The sequence below is a fragment of the Labrus mixtus genome, chromosome 4 (genome assembly GCF_963584025.1).
Source record: "Labrus mixtus chromosome 4, fLabMix1.1, whole genome shotgun sequence".
Taxonomy (NCBI): Eukaryota; Metazoa; Chordata; class Actinopteri; order Labriformes; family Labridae; genus Labrus; species Labrus mixtus.
This window is the reverse complement of record NC_083615.1, coordinates 19,556,036-19,572,262: the sequence shown is the minus strand read 5'-3', so window position 1 is coordinate 19,572,262 and position 16,227 is coordinate 19,556,036. Positions and strand designations below refer to the sequence as shown.

The 16,227-nt window shown below is 45.5% G+C and overlaps 1 protein-coding gene across 1 annotated transcript in view; it reads left to right on the top strand.

Annotated features, from left to right (window-relative positions):
• The window catches only part of rpgrip1l (RPGRIP1 like), a 23,640-nt gene extending 8,181 nt beyond the window's left edge, over positions 1 to 15,459 (top strand). The window contains exons 10-25 of the mRNA XM_061036215.1: positions 975 to 1,114; positions 1,268 to 1,374; positions 2,089 to 2,139; positions 2,295 to 2,462; positions 2,713 to 2,830; positions 5,678 to 6,130; positions 6,265 to 6,407; positions 6,897 to 7,248; positions 7,994 to 8,217; positions 8,582 to 8,683; positions 9,122 to 9,266; positions 11,741 to 11,838; positions 12,209 to 12,395; positions 13,182 to 13,266; positions 13,576 to 13,712; positions 14,321 to 15,459. Coding sequence (XP_060892198.1) covers positions 975 to 1,114; positions 1,268 to 1,374; positions 2,089 to 2,139; positions 2,295 to 2,462; positions 2,713 to 2,830; positions 5,678 to 6,130; positions 6,265 to 6,407; positions 6,897 to 7,248; positions 7,994 to 8,217; positions 8,582 to 8,683; positions 9,122 to 9,266; positions 11,741 to 11,838; positions 12,209 to 12,395; positions 13,182 to 13,266; positions 13,576 to 13,712; positions 14,321 to 14,460 — 2,650 coding nt within the window. The 3' untranslated portion in view covers positions 14,461 to 15,459. The remainder of the gene's footprint in view (positions 1 to 974; positions 1,115 to 1,267; positions 1,375 to 2,088; positions 2,140 to 2,294; positions 2,463 to 2,712; positions 2,831 to 5,677; positions 6,131 to 6,264; positions 6,408 to 6,896; positions 7,249 to 7,993; positions 8,218 to 8,581; positions 8,684 to 9,121; positions 9,267 to 11,740; positions 11,839 to 12,208; positions 12,396 to 13,181; positions 13,267 to 13,575; positions 13,713 to 14,320) is intronic.
• The last annotated feature ends 768 nt before the right edge of the window (positions 15,460 to 16,227 follow it).

Sequence of the window (16,227 nt, the reverse complement as noted above, 5' to 3'; positions counted from 1 at the left end):
CTATCAGATTCATGTTGAGATGAAATCACACCATCTGGGAACATCCTCAGTTAATCCCAGCCTGTAGGTGAACAAAACTGTTATACAGTCAACATTCTTAATAAGACATATTAATAAAGTAGGAAAAGAAATTGGTGTCTTCAAATAACACCTTCTATATCTAATATCAAAGAGTATGCTTTATAACACGTCTAAATGTATAATTATGAAGGTTACGTATTCATGGTAATTCTAACACTAGATGGCAATAGCGCTCCACGTCAAATTCCTATTAAAACTATTATAACTCTTATTCCTATTCTAAACATCAGATTTTGATTTTAAAAAGATGATTGCAATACGTTCAATGTGACCATTACAAATATCTAGATGAAGAAAGACATAAATGTTCTTTTGATGCAGAATTGAACGCTGTGGTTTAATCAGTCTTCCAGCAGTACTTTCCACAGATGGTCAATTTTTACGACTTTGCAGAGACTGGTTTCGGTCACAGTTCATGTCTTTGGGGTCAATTCGTAGATAGCAGAGTGTTCTGTTTCTGCTTGGTTGTTTACTGAATGCGTTGTAAAGGTTTATAATATCCTGTCCTCCAGAGCCTGTCTGAGAGGGAGACTTAAATCATTGATCAGTTCCTTTGTTTCTTAGTTTAAAATTTAACCAAGATATTAATCCACATCCTGAGTCCTGCAGAAAGAGAGGTTGTGGAACGTGGCTGCTAATATCGGCTACACACTTCATGCAAACTCTTCCGAGCGCATAGCCAGCAAGTTTCCTACCCTTTAGCCCAATACCTTTGTTCCTACCCTGAACCTGCAGCGTGCAGTGACCGAGATCGTAGCTGATAATCATAAAAACATGAATCAGACGTTCAGAGCTGCATGTCTGCCGACTGCTCAGTTCTTATGATTAACCCTTTCTACAAACTGAACGCTCCCGTGGTGTCTGCGTCTGTTTTCTCTCCACGTACGGTTCAGTGCGCTGGACATGTCTCGTCAGCAGAAGTGGCAGATTCAGGAGCAGCAGCTGAAGCTTCAGATCGCTCAGCTGGAGACGGCGCTGCAGGCCGACCTCGTCGACAAGAACCAGATCCTGGACAAGATCAAGGCAGAGAGGGGTACTGTCCCTTTAAATGCTAAATGTTTCAGCTCTGTGCTTCCATCATTGTTAATCATCTCTGATTGGACTCTAATTTGTCCCCGGTTAAAGAAGACCATCTGCTGCACGTGTTGATCATCTTAATAATTCAGATGTTCAATCGTTGTTTCAGACATCAGCGAGAAGCTGACTGAAGACAATAAGAAACTTCACATCCGGTTTCTGGAGCAGAAGCAGCAGATCGACGAGCTGAACGATCGACTCAAGTTTTACAGCAACGTAAGAAAATCCTCCACACATCATGTGACGACCCTGGAGGCAGCTGCAGGTCACACCCACCAGACACTCCCACCTTCACTTTTCAATTTTCCCTTCATGACATCACAAAGGGCAGTAACCCCTCCCCCAGGTGGGTGACACCCCCACAGCTAGGTGTTTGTTCTGCCCTCTGAGTCTGCCTTCTCACTGTAAACAATAGGACATGGAGCGAGAAAGTCCGAGACACCCAAACCCTTCCAGAGAGGGGGCATGGTCAGACACAGCTCATTTACATTTAAAGGTGCAGACACAGAAACAGCCTGTTCTGAGCAGGGCTGAAATAGAGGGGTTTATAGACATGATCAAATACAGGATCAGAGTGGATTTAGAACAAGAAACTTCACACACATGTTTTGATGAAAAGGAGAATATGTATATGCTCAGAACAGACGGAGAGAGAGAGAGCGAGGAAATATTACACAGCAACCTGCAGCCACTTTTTAAACAAGTTTATAGGTTTCAGATCATTTATTCCAACTTTTTATCACACAGCAGCTTTAAATACTTGATTCTGATTGGCCCACAGCAACAGTCTGATAACTGACGGCTTGTTACTATGAAGAGCGACGGTTGCTAGGGAAACGGCTCTCATCACTCTGACCCTGGGATCTGTAGTTCTTCTGTGTGACTCCATGTGAAGACTTTAACGTGGATCCTGTTTTTCTTTGTTCAAAGGAGAGCGAGTATGACGTGTCTGAGCTCACTGAGGCTCTGCTGCTCGTCAAGGTCAGTCAGAGCTTCATCATTATTTTATTCTATCACTGCAGAGGTTTAAGTGGTGTCTTTGTGACGTGTGTTTTCTGACGTCTACGATGTTCACGTTTAAATGAGCCTCCAGTATGACATATTCTTGACGTCCTTTCTCCGTCGGGTTCTGACAGACTCGTAGGTCCCAGCAGAGCGGAGATCTGGGCTTCCTGAAGGAGGAGGTGGAGGACGGGTCGAGCTCGGTCAGAGAGCTGAGAGCGGCTCACGCTGAAACCATCCAGGAGCTGCAGAAAACCAGGAACCTGCTCAGCATGGAGAGCAGGATCTGCAGGGACTACAAGGTGAGGGCTCAGCTGCACACTGGCTCACTTCAGTTCTGTTCTTCTTTTTCACCTGTGCTGTTTGATGGATTTTATAAACTGATGATAAGTGTGAGGTAGTAGTGGGCTGAAGTAACTGGATGTACAGGTCTGAGGATCACAATAAGAGTTTCTTACAAACTGGGACTGAAAGTTTGGAAGCTTTGTGTGCACAGATACAGTCCACGTGTCAAACTAAACTGCTCCGTCTCTCTCCTCTGTGGTGATGAAGGCTGAGCTGGAGGCCGTGATGAAGAAGAGGGATGCTGACCGAGTGGAAAACGAGCAGAAGCTGCAGAGACAAGCTCAGCTGCTCGACACGCGGGCGTCAAAGATAAAGAAACTGGAAGGTACCCCTACACACTGATAATGACCATCTACAGCACACAGCTCAGGTTTCTGTGTGCACGCTCCTCAGAAACACAGATAGATAGATAGATAGATACTTTATTCATCCCCTTGGGGAAATTCAGGTATCCAGTAGCTCACGTAGTCAGACAAATAAAAACAAACCAAACAAACAAAAAATTGGACAAACAATAAAAGTCAATAAAAGTCAATAAAATAGTGAGCAATATTGCACATAATTAAAATTGTATATAAAAAAGAAGAGCCGGAGGTAGATATTAAATAAATAAGTATTGCACTATTGTCCATTGAGCGTATGTGTGTGTGTGTGCATGTGAGGGGGGGCAGAGAGAGAGAGAGAGAGTGGGAGAGAGTCACAATAAGCCCCTGCCCTCGACTGAGGTGTTGTGTAGTCTGATGGCTGTGGGGACAAAGGATGCTCTGTACCGCTCAGTCCTACAGCGCAGCGAGATGTGTCGTCTGCTGCGGCCGCTCCTCTGTTCTGCCAGTGTGAGGTGTAGAGGATGGCTGGCATTGTCCGTGATGGCCTGCAGTTTACTTTGTGTGCGTCTCTCCACCACCACCTTCAGCTGATCCAGACTCCTCCCGAGCACCGAAGCAGCCTTTTTGACCAGTTTGTCCAGCCGTCTGATGTTCTTGTCTGCTATGTTGCCTCCCCAGCAGACGGCAGCGTAGAAGAGGACACTCGCCACAACTGAGTGGTAAAACATCTGCAGCATTTCACTGCAGACATCGAAGGACCTGAGCCTCCTAAGGAAAAATAGTCGGCTCTGTCCCTTCCTGTAGAGGGCATCTGTGTTCACGGACCAGTCCAGTTTATTGTCTAGGTGCACCCCTAAGTATTTGTAGGTTTCCACAATCTCGATGTCATTCCCCTGGATGTTGACTGGGTTAGGTGGGGGCTTCGACCTGCGAAAGTCGACCACCATCTCCTTGGTTTTGGAGGTATTCAAAAGGAGACCGTTCTTCTCGCTCCAATCAGTGAAAGCTTTAACCAGATCCCTGTACTCCCCCTCCTGACCCTTCCTCACACACGCCACAATAGCTGTGTCGTCAGAGTATTTTTGAATGTGGCAGGACTCAGTGTTGTGTTTGAAGTCCGCTGTGTACAGAGTAAAGAGGAATGGAGCAAGAACAGTCCCCTGTGGAGCGCCTGTGTTGCTCACCACTGTTCCGGAGACACATTTCCCCAGTCGGACGAACTGTGGTCTTCCTGTCAGGTAATCCGTGATCCATGAGGTAAAGGAGGGCTCAACACCCATCTTTTCGAGCTTTCCTCTGAGTGCTGATGGTTGAATGGTGTTAAAAGCGCTCGAGAAGTCGAAGAACATAATCCTCATATAACCCCCCGGCTCATCCAAGTGAGAATAAGCCCGGTGGAGCAAGAAAAGGACAGCATCGTCCACTCCAATGTTTTGCTGGTAACCAAACTGTAGGGGGTCAAGTGCATGTACAGTCTGTGGTCTCAGGTGGCGGAGAACCAGCCTCTCCAGTGTCTTCATGATGTGCGATGTGAGGGCCACCGGTCTGTAGTCATTCAGCTCAGCCGGGCGCCCGGCCTTGGGTACCGGAACAAGACATGATGTTTTCCACAGAACCGGGACCCTCCCTGTCTGCAGGCTCAGATTGAAGATCCTCCGGAGGGGCTCAGCCAGTTGAGCTGCACAGACCTTTAACAGTCTCGGACACACACCATCCGGGCCAGCAGCTTTCCCTGGGCGCAGCCTCCCTAGCTCGTTCCTCACCTCGTCTGCTGTGAAGGAGAGGGGGGGCCCAGGTGAGAGAGGAGGTGCAGCCACAGTGATGGGACTGCCACGGTGTTGGTGTGGGGGAGAAGGTGGGGGAGAAGGTGGAGGGGGGGAAACCGCAGCTAAAGCGATGGGGGAGGAGATGGGCAAGGCTGTGCTGGCAGGGGCAGGGTCGACACCAGCTGCCGTGTCAAACCTGTTGTAGAAGTGATTGAACGCATCAGCCCTGTCCACACCACCCGCTGTTGCCTGACAGTTCTTCTGCTTGTAGCCGGTGATGATCTTCATACCCCTCCACACCTCTCTAGTGTTGTTATGCTGCAGCTTTCTCTCCACTTTCCTTTTGTAGTCCATCTTGGCCTGCTTTAAACTCCTCTTTAGTTCATGTTGCACTTCCTTGCGCTTCTCCCTGTCTCCATTCCTGAAGGCCTCCTTTTTCTGGTTTAGGAGTGTCTTAATGTCACTGGTGATCCAGGGTTTATTGTTTGAAAAACAATGTACAGTCCTCGTTGGCATGACAGTGTCCCTACAAAAGATAATGTAGTCTGTAGTACAGTCAACCATTCTATCAATGTCAGTGTCCGAGTTATTATCATTTACCTGTGACTCCAGCAGTACATCCCAATCCGTGCACTCAAAGCAGGCCCTCAAAGACTCACTTCACACTACAAGGTTTCTCCCAAAATCTCTTTATTGGTTTGCTTAGAGGATAAGAACACATACAGTTGGGATTGTACTGTGGTCTTCTTTTAAACCCCATTCTCGACTTCTCCCGTCCATTCCTGATAAACCCCGCCCCCAACCAATCCCAGTTAACCCCACACCCACCTAGTCAGGAATCCTATTCCCACTCTGAAGGTGGTCTGTTTTCACAGTCGTCTACCCAGGAGTCTCATTCACACTCATGCATACAAGGACAAGGAGCAAGAAGAGAGAGGAAAGAAGAAATTAATCAAATAAATAAACAAAACAAAACGAAGAAATACTTGAAGATAGTTCTGACTAGGTTTCTCAGCGCTCCTCCGTCTTCATCACATGTATTTATCTCTGAAGCGTTCCCTTCCTGCGTCTGCTCTTCAGCTCATCTCAAAGAAATCGCCTACGGGACAAAAACCTACGTGTTCAAACCGGACGTGACTGGCGAGGAGGAAGCAGCAGCGTTGGATGAGACTCTTCACCTGGAGCGGGGAGAGAACCTACTGGAGCTGCAGATCGTGGGAGCGTCTCTGTCTGCAGACGCTCTGGACGCTCTGGGAGACTCCGAACCCTCCACCTTCTGCACCTACTCCTTCTATGTGTTCGAGCTGCACTCCACCCCCGTGGTGACGGGACTCAAACCCACGTACGGCTTCACGTCCCGGTACGTCTTGAGCGTGGACAACGAGCTCCTGAACTACCTGCACAGACAGTCGGTGACCGTGGAGCTGCACCAGGCTCTGGGTCTGGACTGGAGGACTCTGGCCCGCGGTCAGCTCCGCCTGCAGCAGCTGCTGGAGCAGGACGGGAGAGTTCACGGGACCATACCGCTGATAGGTGAGTGACTTTTCAGATTCAGAGGAGGCTGCTTCAGGTTCTGGTGATTCTCTCTGGAGACTTGAATCCAGGACCAAACAGAGTCCTGTACCGGCCTCTGTAGTCTGAATGGATGGTTTGTGTTTCTGTCTCAGGTCTGTCTGATGAGTGCCGCTCGTTTGGCTCGTTGGATTTCTGGGTCAGACTGAGGATCCCGATGACGGAGACCATGTGTCTGTACCGAGAGAGGCTGAAGGCTGTGGGCTTCATCAGCACTGCTCTGACCCAGCACACACAGGTACCTGAATGCCTCATTTCACCGCTTTAGAAGAGACCTGACCTTCATTTCTTTTTATTTCTGATGAGTTTGTGCTACTGGAATCTCAGACAGCAGCGACCATCCGGACTTAGTTACATCATCATGAAGTTTGAATGGACGAGCGAGCCGCTTGTGCCTGGACGTACTTTGTGCCCAACGTTATTCATCGTGTTTCAGTCGACTTTTTATGAGTGCTGTCTTCATTCAAAATATATAGAAATGATATCAGGCGGCTGTGGCTCAGCGGTACAGCTGTAGTTATTAAGGGAAGGCTTAATGGCCTTTCAGATAGGATGCATTGTGCGCTGCGCTCGCTGCAGGGTAGGGCGAACATACAGTGCGCAAATCATCATTGCTAGGCGACCGAAAACAAAAATCGGGACAACAGTGTAGCCTGGTCGACCATGTCTGTTGAAGAGCTTAAGAGTGAATTCATAACTTCTCTTCTTTGTGTCGTCTCCCTCACAGCCTCCTCCCCCCTCCAGCAGCAGCAGCAGCGATGGTCTGAACGAGATCCTCGTCTCTGTGCGGATCTGCAGAGACCTGAAGTCCACAAACTCGGATCAGCCCAGTCCTTACGTGGTCTACAAGTTCTACGACTTCCCCGATTACCCGACCACCACGATCCACAACTGTAGACATCCAGACTTCAACGACACCAAGTCCTACTCGGTTCACATGGACTCTGGCCTGCACCAGTACCTGCAGACTGAGCCCCTGCAGGTCTACGTGTTCGACTATAAAGAGGAGAGAATGGACACGTACGTGGGGAAGGCCCGAGTCCCTCTGCAGCCCCTCATTCAGGACCAGGAAGTCTCTGGTGAGGGTTTACTCTGTGTGACCTCTGAGGGTTCAATCGAACTTTAACTCATTTGTAACAGGAATGTCTCTGAGTCATGACTGTCTACAATGAGTGAGAAGCTCAAGTCCCGCTGGCTGTGTTGTTGTCAGCGCCGTGTTTACATGGACGGGACGGCCGGCTCCTCCCCTTGTGTATAAAAGCTGTTTTAGTCAAGAACTAGAGAGAAGAAGAAGAACATACTCACTGATTATTTGGATGTTAGTAAGAGCTTTTAGATCACGGTCATTCTGTGTCAGTTTACATGCAATGTGAAGCTACAAGCTAACTAAAGAGTGCTAACATTAGCATGCTAACACAACAATGCACACCACAAGCAATGTGAAGCTACGAGCTAACTAAAGAGCGCTAACATTAGCATGCTAACACAACAATGCAGACCACAGGCAATGTAAAGCTACGAGCTAACTAAAGAGCGCTAACATTAGACACTAACACAACAACGCAGTTAGAGATGAGGACAATTTTGTCCGCTGCTTATGATCGACTTTGTGTGAACGTGGTTGGAGGGGGGTTGGAGGTGTGTCTCTGGAGGAGAGCGGAGGCTTCAGTATGGAGGAGGTGTGGCCAAACAGCAGTTTGTTTTGGTTTCATGCTGGAGGATGGCGGTACTGTTGGGTGTGTTTAGAGGAAAGAGCCCAACAACAGACCGTCCTGTTTTCTTGTGTGTGTGTGTGTCTGATCCTCTCACCTGTCCCTCCCTCAGGAGTGTTCGAGCTGAACGATCCCTCCGGACTCCCTGCAGGACACATCGAGGTGACTCTGAGGTGGAGGTCCACGTACTTCGCTCCACCTGGATCCATCTTGACAGCCGAGGAGTCCCAGCTCATCCAGGAGGAGGAGGAGGAGGAGGAGGAGGCTCTACAGCAGGAGGACAGAGATTCTCTTCATCATGGCTCCTCCTCTCTGCAGGAGGTCTCTGCCTCAAAGGTCAGGAGAACATTATAACATGACAGCCAAACAGGAAGTGGTGTTGATCATGCACATATAAAATAACATCAGCTGCTCTGATCAAATGAATCATTGAATCTTTTCAGTTCTACGACTTTCACACACAAATACACAAAACAACTACACAACATCAGATCTGAGTGAACCAACCACAACATGGCGTGCAGACAGAATGTTAAAGATGTGAGAATGTGTGGAAAACATGATCAGCACGGTGGTGAATTAACAAAAAGAAAACCTGTAACAGATCTCGAAACTGTTCCTGTGTTCGTTCGTCTGCTCACATGTAAAGGTTTTTATCTTCCACACATGATTCCTCTGAAGTTATGTTTCTGTCCCTCAGGCTCCGCTGCCAAAGCTCAGACACAAACCTCAGGTGAGAGACGGACTGACGGCAAAAAGAGTCACGTTTGTGGATCCATCAGCTGCAGAAACAACACACCAGGTGAGACTCTGCTGTCCTGTGTTCACATTTAACCTCTGACCTTTTCTGCAGGACGTTCAGACCCTGACACTTTCAGGAACATGACTTTCAAACATGCACCTCACTGCAGGAAATCATCTGTGTCAGACGCAGAGGAGGAGGAGGAGGAGGGAGAGAGGAGGAGGATGAGGTGGAAGAGAGAGGAGGGAGGAGAGAGGAGGAGGTGGAAGAGAGAGGAGGGAGGGGGAGGAGGAGGGAGGGAGGAGGAGGTGGAAGAGAGAGGAGGGAGGGGGAGGAGAGAGGAGGAGGGAGGAGGAGGAAGGAATAGGAGAGAGGAGGAAGAGGAGGAGGAGGGGGAGGAGGAGGAGCCGCTCTGCCTATCCACCAGCGGCCTTTCTCGCACTCGTGATGAGATATGGTGTGTGACTTTTTATAAACAGTGTGTTTCGATGTTCACAGATCGAGCCTGAAGTGACTCCTGCAGCTAAAAACACCACAGAAGAAGAAGAGGAGGAGGAGTCTCATGTGTCTGAAGGACAGCTGGTCCCCGTCAGCTCTTTGTCCGTTTCTGACGACTCTGATATCTCAGAGGAAATCATCCAGGGTGAGACAGGATTCATTAGAAGAGATTATCATGAATTATGAGTAGAATCTGACCGATTAATCAGCCAGCCGATAATATCAGGCGATATTAGCTTATCCAGTGACTATCAGTATCGACTAATTTTATCACAGATATTCTGCGATATTACGAGATTTATTCACCAGTTAGATAGCATTTCATTTGAGTTTCATTGTATTGAACTAGCAGTCCTCTGTCACCAGCAGAGGGCGCTATATAGATTACAATAAGCATCATCAATGTGAAGCTGTGATGCACGTATATTTTTGGTTTTTGAACTACCTCACTGATCGACGGCAATCAGTGAACCTGGTAACCATCCAATCTGAGTTTCTTCCAATCACTAAGGGTGTTCCACAAGGTTCAATCTTAGGCCCAGCCCTTTTTACAATTTTTATTAATAAAATTATTCCATTATTATCTAGCGACCATTCACATGCTCACTTATATGCAGATGATACAATATTGTACTGTATTGCTAATTCTGCTCAGCTTGCCATGGAGAACCTGCAACATTCCTTTAATGTTCTCCAAGTTGCACTTAATGATATTAAATTGGTTTTAAATGCTCAGAAAACTAAATGTATGTTGTTTTCTAGGGCTAAATGTGAAACTGATAATAACCTTCACATTACCACCCTGCTAGGATCCATTATCGAGAGAGTTAAAGCCTATGAATATCTCGGCATATGGATAGATGACAGACTAACATTCAAATTCACATAGATAATCTTACTGTCAAACTACGACAAAAGGTTGGTTACCCATATAGAAATACATTTAATTTCCCTATGTTCTGTCGGAAAAGGATGATTGAAGCAGTTTTTCTTTCAGTTTTGGATTATGGTGATGTGGTCTATAGGCATGCCTCTTTCACTACGCTAAAGCCCTTAGATGCTGTTTACCATTCTGCGATTAGATTCATCACCGGTGATAGCTACATGACTCACCACTGCATTCTTCATAATAAAGTTGGTTGGCCCTCCCTCACTGAGAGACGCAATAACCACTGGCATCTTTTTAATCTATAAAGACCTTACTGGAAAGCTTCCATCATATATCACCTCATTGTTAAATCTGAACCCTGGTCCATTTTTAACCCGCTCGAGTGAGAGGCTGGTTCTCCAGGTTCCTCATGCCAGGACTGACCTGGGGAAAACTACTGAAATCTGCTGTGTTAGTGCTGCAAACTCCTGGAACATTTTACAACAGGACCTGAATTTGAGCACTTTTATCCCTTATGGACACTTTAGAAATATTATTTTTAACCGTCCAATACCTGACTATAACTGTTTTATTTGATTTTAATTGCTGACTTATCGCTGTAGTAATTTCAAGCTTTTTAATTATTTTAGTGTATATATTTTATTGTTCTTATTGCTCTTTTATTGATTTTATTTTCTGTAGTAGCTTTATCTCATTTCTCGTTGTTTATCATTTATGTATGTTTTCTCGGCATCATTGTAAATGAGGGTCACCCTCAATGATCTCTCCGAGAACTTAAATAAAGATGATATGCTCAGTTACTTTGCTGCAACAGCAACTGCTCAGCCTGCCAGCCACAGTGGGGGGTAAATAAAAGATTTGTGACAGACGGCGGCTCATTGTGTGGCAATGAGATAAGCCCCCCCCCCCCCCCCCCCCCTGCAAATAACAGCAACATTGAGTGGGTGTGCTCGCCTGCAGCGCGTCTCTTTTTCTCCTCTCTGTCTGCGGCTTCGACACAGGCTATGTGCTGGGGTCTGGTCACTTGAAGCCAGTGCAGCGGCGGGTCTACCTGCTGAAGGTGGTCTTGACTTGCATTAAGTCCTTGGTGATTATTAGAAGCATGCTGGTGGCGGTGGCTCTTTCCAGTCGAGTGGCCATCTGATCAAACGTAGATCAAAGAATGATGTCAGCCAATATATCGATTGCAGTATCTGCCCAAAAAAACATTTTTCAGTCTGTTCCTAATTATGAGAGTGGAGTGCTTCCTGTCCGAGGTTAGTCTCAGACTGACCGTTGGATTTCCCTGTTTTTATTTTCTGATGTCGGGGGAGAATAGGTAAAGGTGTAGTTGATTGTGTTTGCACCTGGAGGTATTCTCCGACAGGACACCCCTCTACCTAACGTGTTTGTTTGTTTGTTTATTGATTGATTTCTTTGTTTACAAACACTTGTTATGTTTAGCTTGAACAGGTTTTGTTTTTAATGACCGCTCAACAGCCTGGGTGTTTTTAAGCCCTGCGCTGCGTCTTGAAGGTGAATGTGTGAGTTCTTGTTTTTCCAGCAGAGCTGACATCAATATTTAACACGGCGGCCAATAATCTTCAGAGCAGCTTCATAAATGTTAACGACAAACCGCATGTCTCATTCAGCTTCTTAAACATATGGATTCAGGAGACAGGACACGCTCTAAACTTCCACAGCAGGACTTCCTTCTCCCTCTTTAAACTTTTATTCTCCCTCTCTCTCAGATGAGAAGCAGACCCCGGCTGTCCGAGTCGATCAGAGTGAATCGACTCAGTCTGACAGCGATGACTGTATCGTTGAGGGAGCGGCCTCGGGGAGAAAGGTGAGTCAAACACCTGTGTTTACCTTACAGTCAGGGCTCAGGGATTAACACACACAGAGTCCATGTAAACACAGATCAGCTCTTCTTGTTCCCTTCGATTTTATTTTCACACGAGCGAATGTTTGTTAGTGAGAAGCTCAGATTTATTATTCTCTGAAGACAACACACACACAACACACACAGACACACACATAACAACACACACATGTAACAACACACACAGACACACACATAACAACACACACATGTAACAACACACACACACACACATACACACACTCACACTCACACACAGACACACACCTTTTCTTCCCACAATAATGTGAACATGACTTTCTCTTTGTGTTATGTTCATGTCGTTGGTCGTCAGCCCTCGGAGCGTGTGCGGGTGGAGGTGGTGTCTCTGAGCCTGAGGCCACAGTCTCGGGTGGTGAAGGACAGCAGCGTTGTGCGTCTTTTTGTGGAGTACTCTTTGCTGGACCTGCCCACTGAGGAGACCCCCCTGTCCCTGCCCAAACCCCCCATCGGCAAGACGATCAACTACAACTACAGCAAAGGTACAAAAAAAATATAGCAAAGGTATGAAAACTGCAAATGCAGCAAAGGTACAAAGAACTATAACTACAGCAAAGGTACAAAGAACTACAAATACAGCAAAGGTACAAAGAACTATAACTACAGCAAAGGTACAAAGAACTACAAATACAGCAAAGGTACGAAAACTACAACTATAGCAAAGGTACAAAAAAACTACAGCAAAGGTACAAAGAACTACAACTTCAGCAAATGTATAAGAACTACTACTACAGCAAAGGTACAAAGAACTACAACTACAGCAAAGGTATGAAAACTACAACTTCAGCAAAGATATAAAAACTACAACTACAGCAAAGGTACAAAGAACTACAGCACAGGTACTAAAAACTACAACAAAGGAACTAAAAACTACAACAAAGGTATAAAAGCTACAACTACATAAAAGGTACAAAAAACTACAACAAAGGTATAAAAACTACAACTACAGCAAAGGTACAAAAAACTACAACAACAGCAAAGGTATGAAAAACTAAAACTACAACAAAGGTATAAAAAACTACAGCACAGGTACAAAAACTACAACAGCTTCGGGCACTTTTTAAGATTGGGCTCTATGGGGACTGATTAGCCTCTGGTGACAGCCTCTAGTGGACACTAAAGGAACTGCACTTTAGGGTCTGAAATGTAAATGTTATGCTAAGCTAACTTGTTATCAGCTGCAGCAGATTTGTTGAACACATAAGCAGAAATCTCATCCTTCAGTGTTTTGTTCTCACTGTGTGATCTCCGTCCTGTGTGTCCTTCAGTGGTTCCTGTAGATTCAGAGAACAACGGGGCGAGGCGTCGGCTGCTGAGGGAAGTCCTGCAGGGACGAAACCCAGCGATGGAGAGGTGGGATTTAGTTTTCATGTTAACCAGCTGCAGAAGGGTGTTGTGTTTGGATTCAGATCTGCATAGTTCAACAGTCACAGCTAAGATGAAGTCATCTGATACTGATGATGAAAACATGTCTTTGCTCCCTCTTCATCAAAGATAGAATACATTCTCACAGATACAGGAAGTTGATCATGTGTCTGTGCAGCTGTAGACGTGATGAAACTTTAAAACAAATTACATTTAAACTTGTTGCTCATTCTGTCCTCATGAAATCTCTGCTGTATGTTTAGTTCATTTCATGTTTGTTTTGGGCCTGTGTGTTAGAATCCGGTTCACGGTGGTGAGCGAGCCTCCAGAGGAAGAGGAGCAGGAGAGAGAGTGTGAGGATGTGGGCGTGGCCTCCATCAGAATCCCTGACATCCTGGAGAGACGAGAGGACCTGACTGAGACCACCCTGACTGGTACACACAGACACAGACATGCACACACACAGCCACACGCGCACGCACGCACACACGCACAGACAGACAGACAGACAGACACACACACACACACACACACACACATACATACCCATATACTGGTTATATTAATAATAGTCATGTCAGTCATATTTACAGACTTTATTTACAGAGCTTTTATTTTGAAGTCATACAGGGGTGGAGGTGTTTTCCTGATCACTGGAAAGTTTGAGTGTCCTATCTCTTATAAATACTGCGGCGCAGTTACCGCCAACTCGCCACTGACCACCATTATTTCACTCTAACTGTTTGTGGTTGTTAGCGCCCCCTGTTGGCGAGTTAGACTCTTTTTACAATGAGGCTGATTCACAGAGAAAAGACAAATATCCTCCAAAAGACTTCACAAAGGATAATTCAAACACAAACAGCAGCAATGAAGAGACCCGCAGTTTGCACTGCGGCACAGTCATGGGAGAATTTAACCCTTTAGTGTCTTTGTGACTCATTTACACAAGTTCAGCAGCAGGAAAGATGCATGATCCTGCCGTGAATCAAGCCCTGAGTGTGTGTGTGTGTGTGTGTGTGTGTGTGTGTGTGTGTGTGTGTAGTGGTGGGCGTGGAGGACAGCAGCGAGGTGGTCGGCAGTCTGATCGTGTCTGTGGAGGGTCTGGAGGCTCTGCAGGACATCATGGAGGACCAGGAGCAGGACCAGGAGGAGACCTCGGTCATCTCTCTGGCTCCATCCTGAAGAAACAACATCATCTGATAGAAAAAGTGTGACCCAGATCTGATCAACACCTTCTGAAGGACTGACTCCAGATGTGAACAGAGAACTTTGTAAAGCTTGTTTGAAAAAAGAGAACCTGCCTTTATTTTGTGAAACATTCTACAGAGGCCCTAAGGGGTCATGTGCAGAACAAGTTCCAGGTGGGCACAGGACACTACCCTGTGCTCACGAGAAGGTATTGCCTTTCAAACGAGAACGTTTCTCTGGATCAGTAGGAGGTACTTTGTGTCCACTGAAGAGTTTCTGCCTTAAATGAACTTAAAGGAGTTTCACCGTCTCTGTGAGCCGGAGATTTCTCTGATAAGAGATGCACAAAACCTCCTCGTGAGCACGGGTTAGTTTCTGATGTACACCAGTAACTTATTTATGTCCCTTAAGGGCTCCAAGTTTACACTGTTTTTATTTTTGTATTTTTCACACTAAAACCTTCTGATCGTGATTCTTGAAATGAGGGTCTTCTGTCTTTGCTCTGTAAATAAATGTGATGATGATTTTCAGGTTTATATTGAGGACTCAATATAAACATTAACGGATATAAAATCTAGTGAGGCCGCTTGAAATGAAAATGATCTGATTTAAAATGATGCTGTAAGTTTGTACATACTGTACACTGTTTTAATTTATAAATGTTACAATAATTTATAGTTTTTGCTGTGTTGCTTCCCTGTAGTTATTTCAGAGGAGACTCGTTAGTGAGTCTGCAGATCCTCATGTAATATTTACTGCAGCTGTTAGCAGCAGGACTGTTTGTGTTTCTGCAGTTTCATGTAGTTTTGTACAGAATATGTGTTTCTCCAGAGCTGCTCACAGTTCTGTTATAAATAATAATGTTTGTTTATCGGAGTAAGAAGGGGAGCCGTGTGCCTTAAATTAGAGATTTCCTCTATGGGGTTTAATGAAGAGTTTTCTCTATAAATATTTATTTGTATGAGTTTTTAACTTAATAAAATGAGTTACAAACCTCTGTCATCTTACTGTTAGCATATAAACTTAAAGCAGGGGCAACATGTCGCTTAGCTTAGCATAAAGACTGAAAACTAGGTAGAAACTTGGTTTTCTGAGACTGCCTTAAAGGCTGAAAACAGGGCTAAACAGCTAGCTTTGTGTAGCATAAATACTGCAAACAGGGAAAATTTGCTAGCCTAGCTTAGCATAAAACAACAAACGGTGCTGAACAGCGAGTCTAGCTTAGCATAAAGGCTGAAAGCATAATAATAGCTTATTTAAAACTAAAAACTGGAAAACAGCTAGCATAGTTTAGCATAAACACTGGGAAGTAAGAAAGTGTATCTTCATTTAGCATAGAGGGCAAGAGCTAGCCTGGCTTAGCATAAGAACTTGGAAGGCAGACAAAACTAGCCAAGCTTTGTATTTAAAATTGGAAAACTGCTAGCCTAGCTTAGCATAAAGACTAGGAAGTAAGAAAATTATCTTGGTTTAACATAAAGACTTGAATTAGGGGAAGCTGCTAGTTTAGTTTAGCATAGAGGCTGGGAAAAAGTGCTAAACAGTTAGCTTAGATGAGCATTTCGACCTGAAACAGGGAAACAGCAAGCCTAGCTTAGCTTAAAGACTCAAAACAATCAGAAATGCTTAATTATCCCAGCTGGAAATTCGGAACACATCTTCCCTAGCTTAGCATAAAGGCTGAATAGCAACAATAGCCTGGTATAAAGACAAGATATGGGAAACGGGTAGCGAGGCTTAGCATTAAGACTAGACACAGGT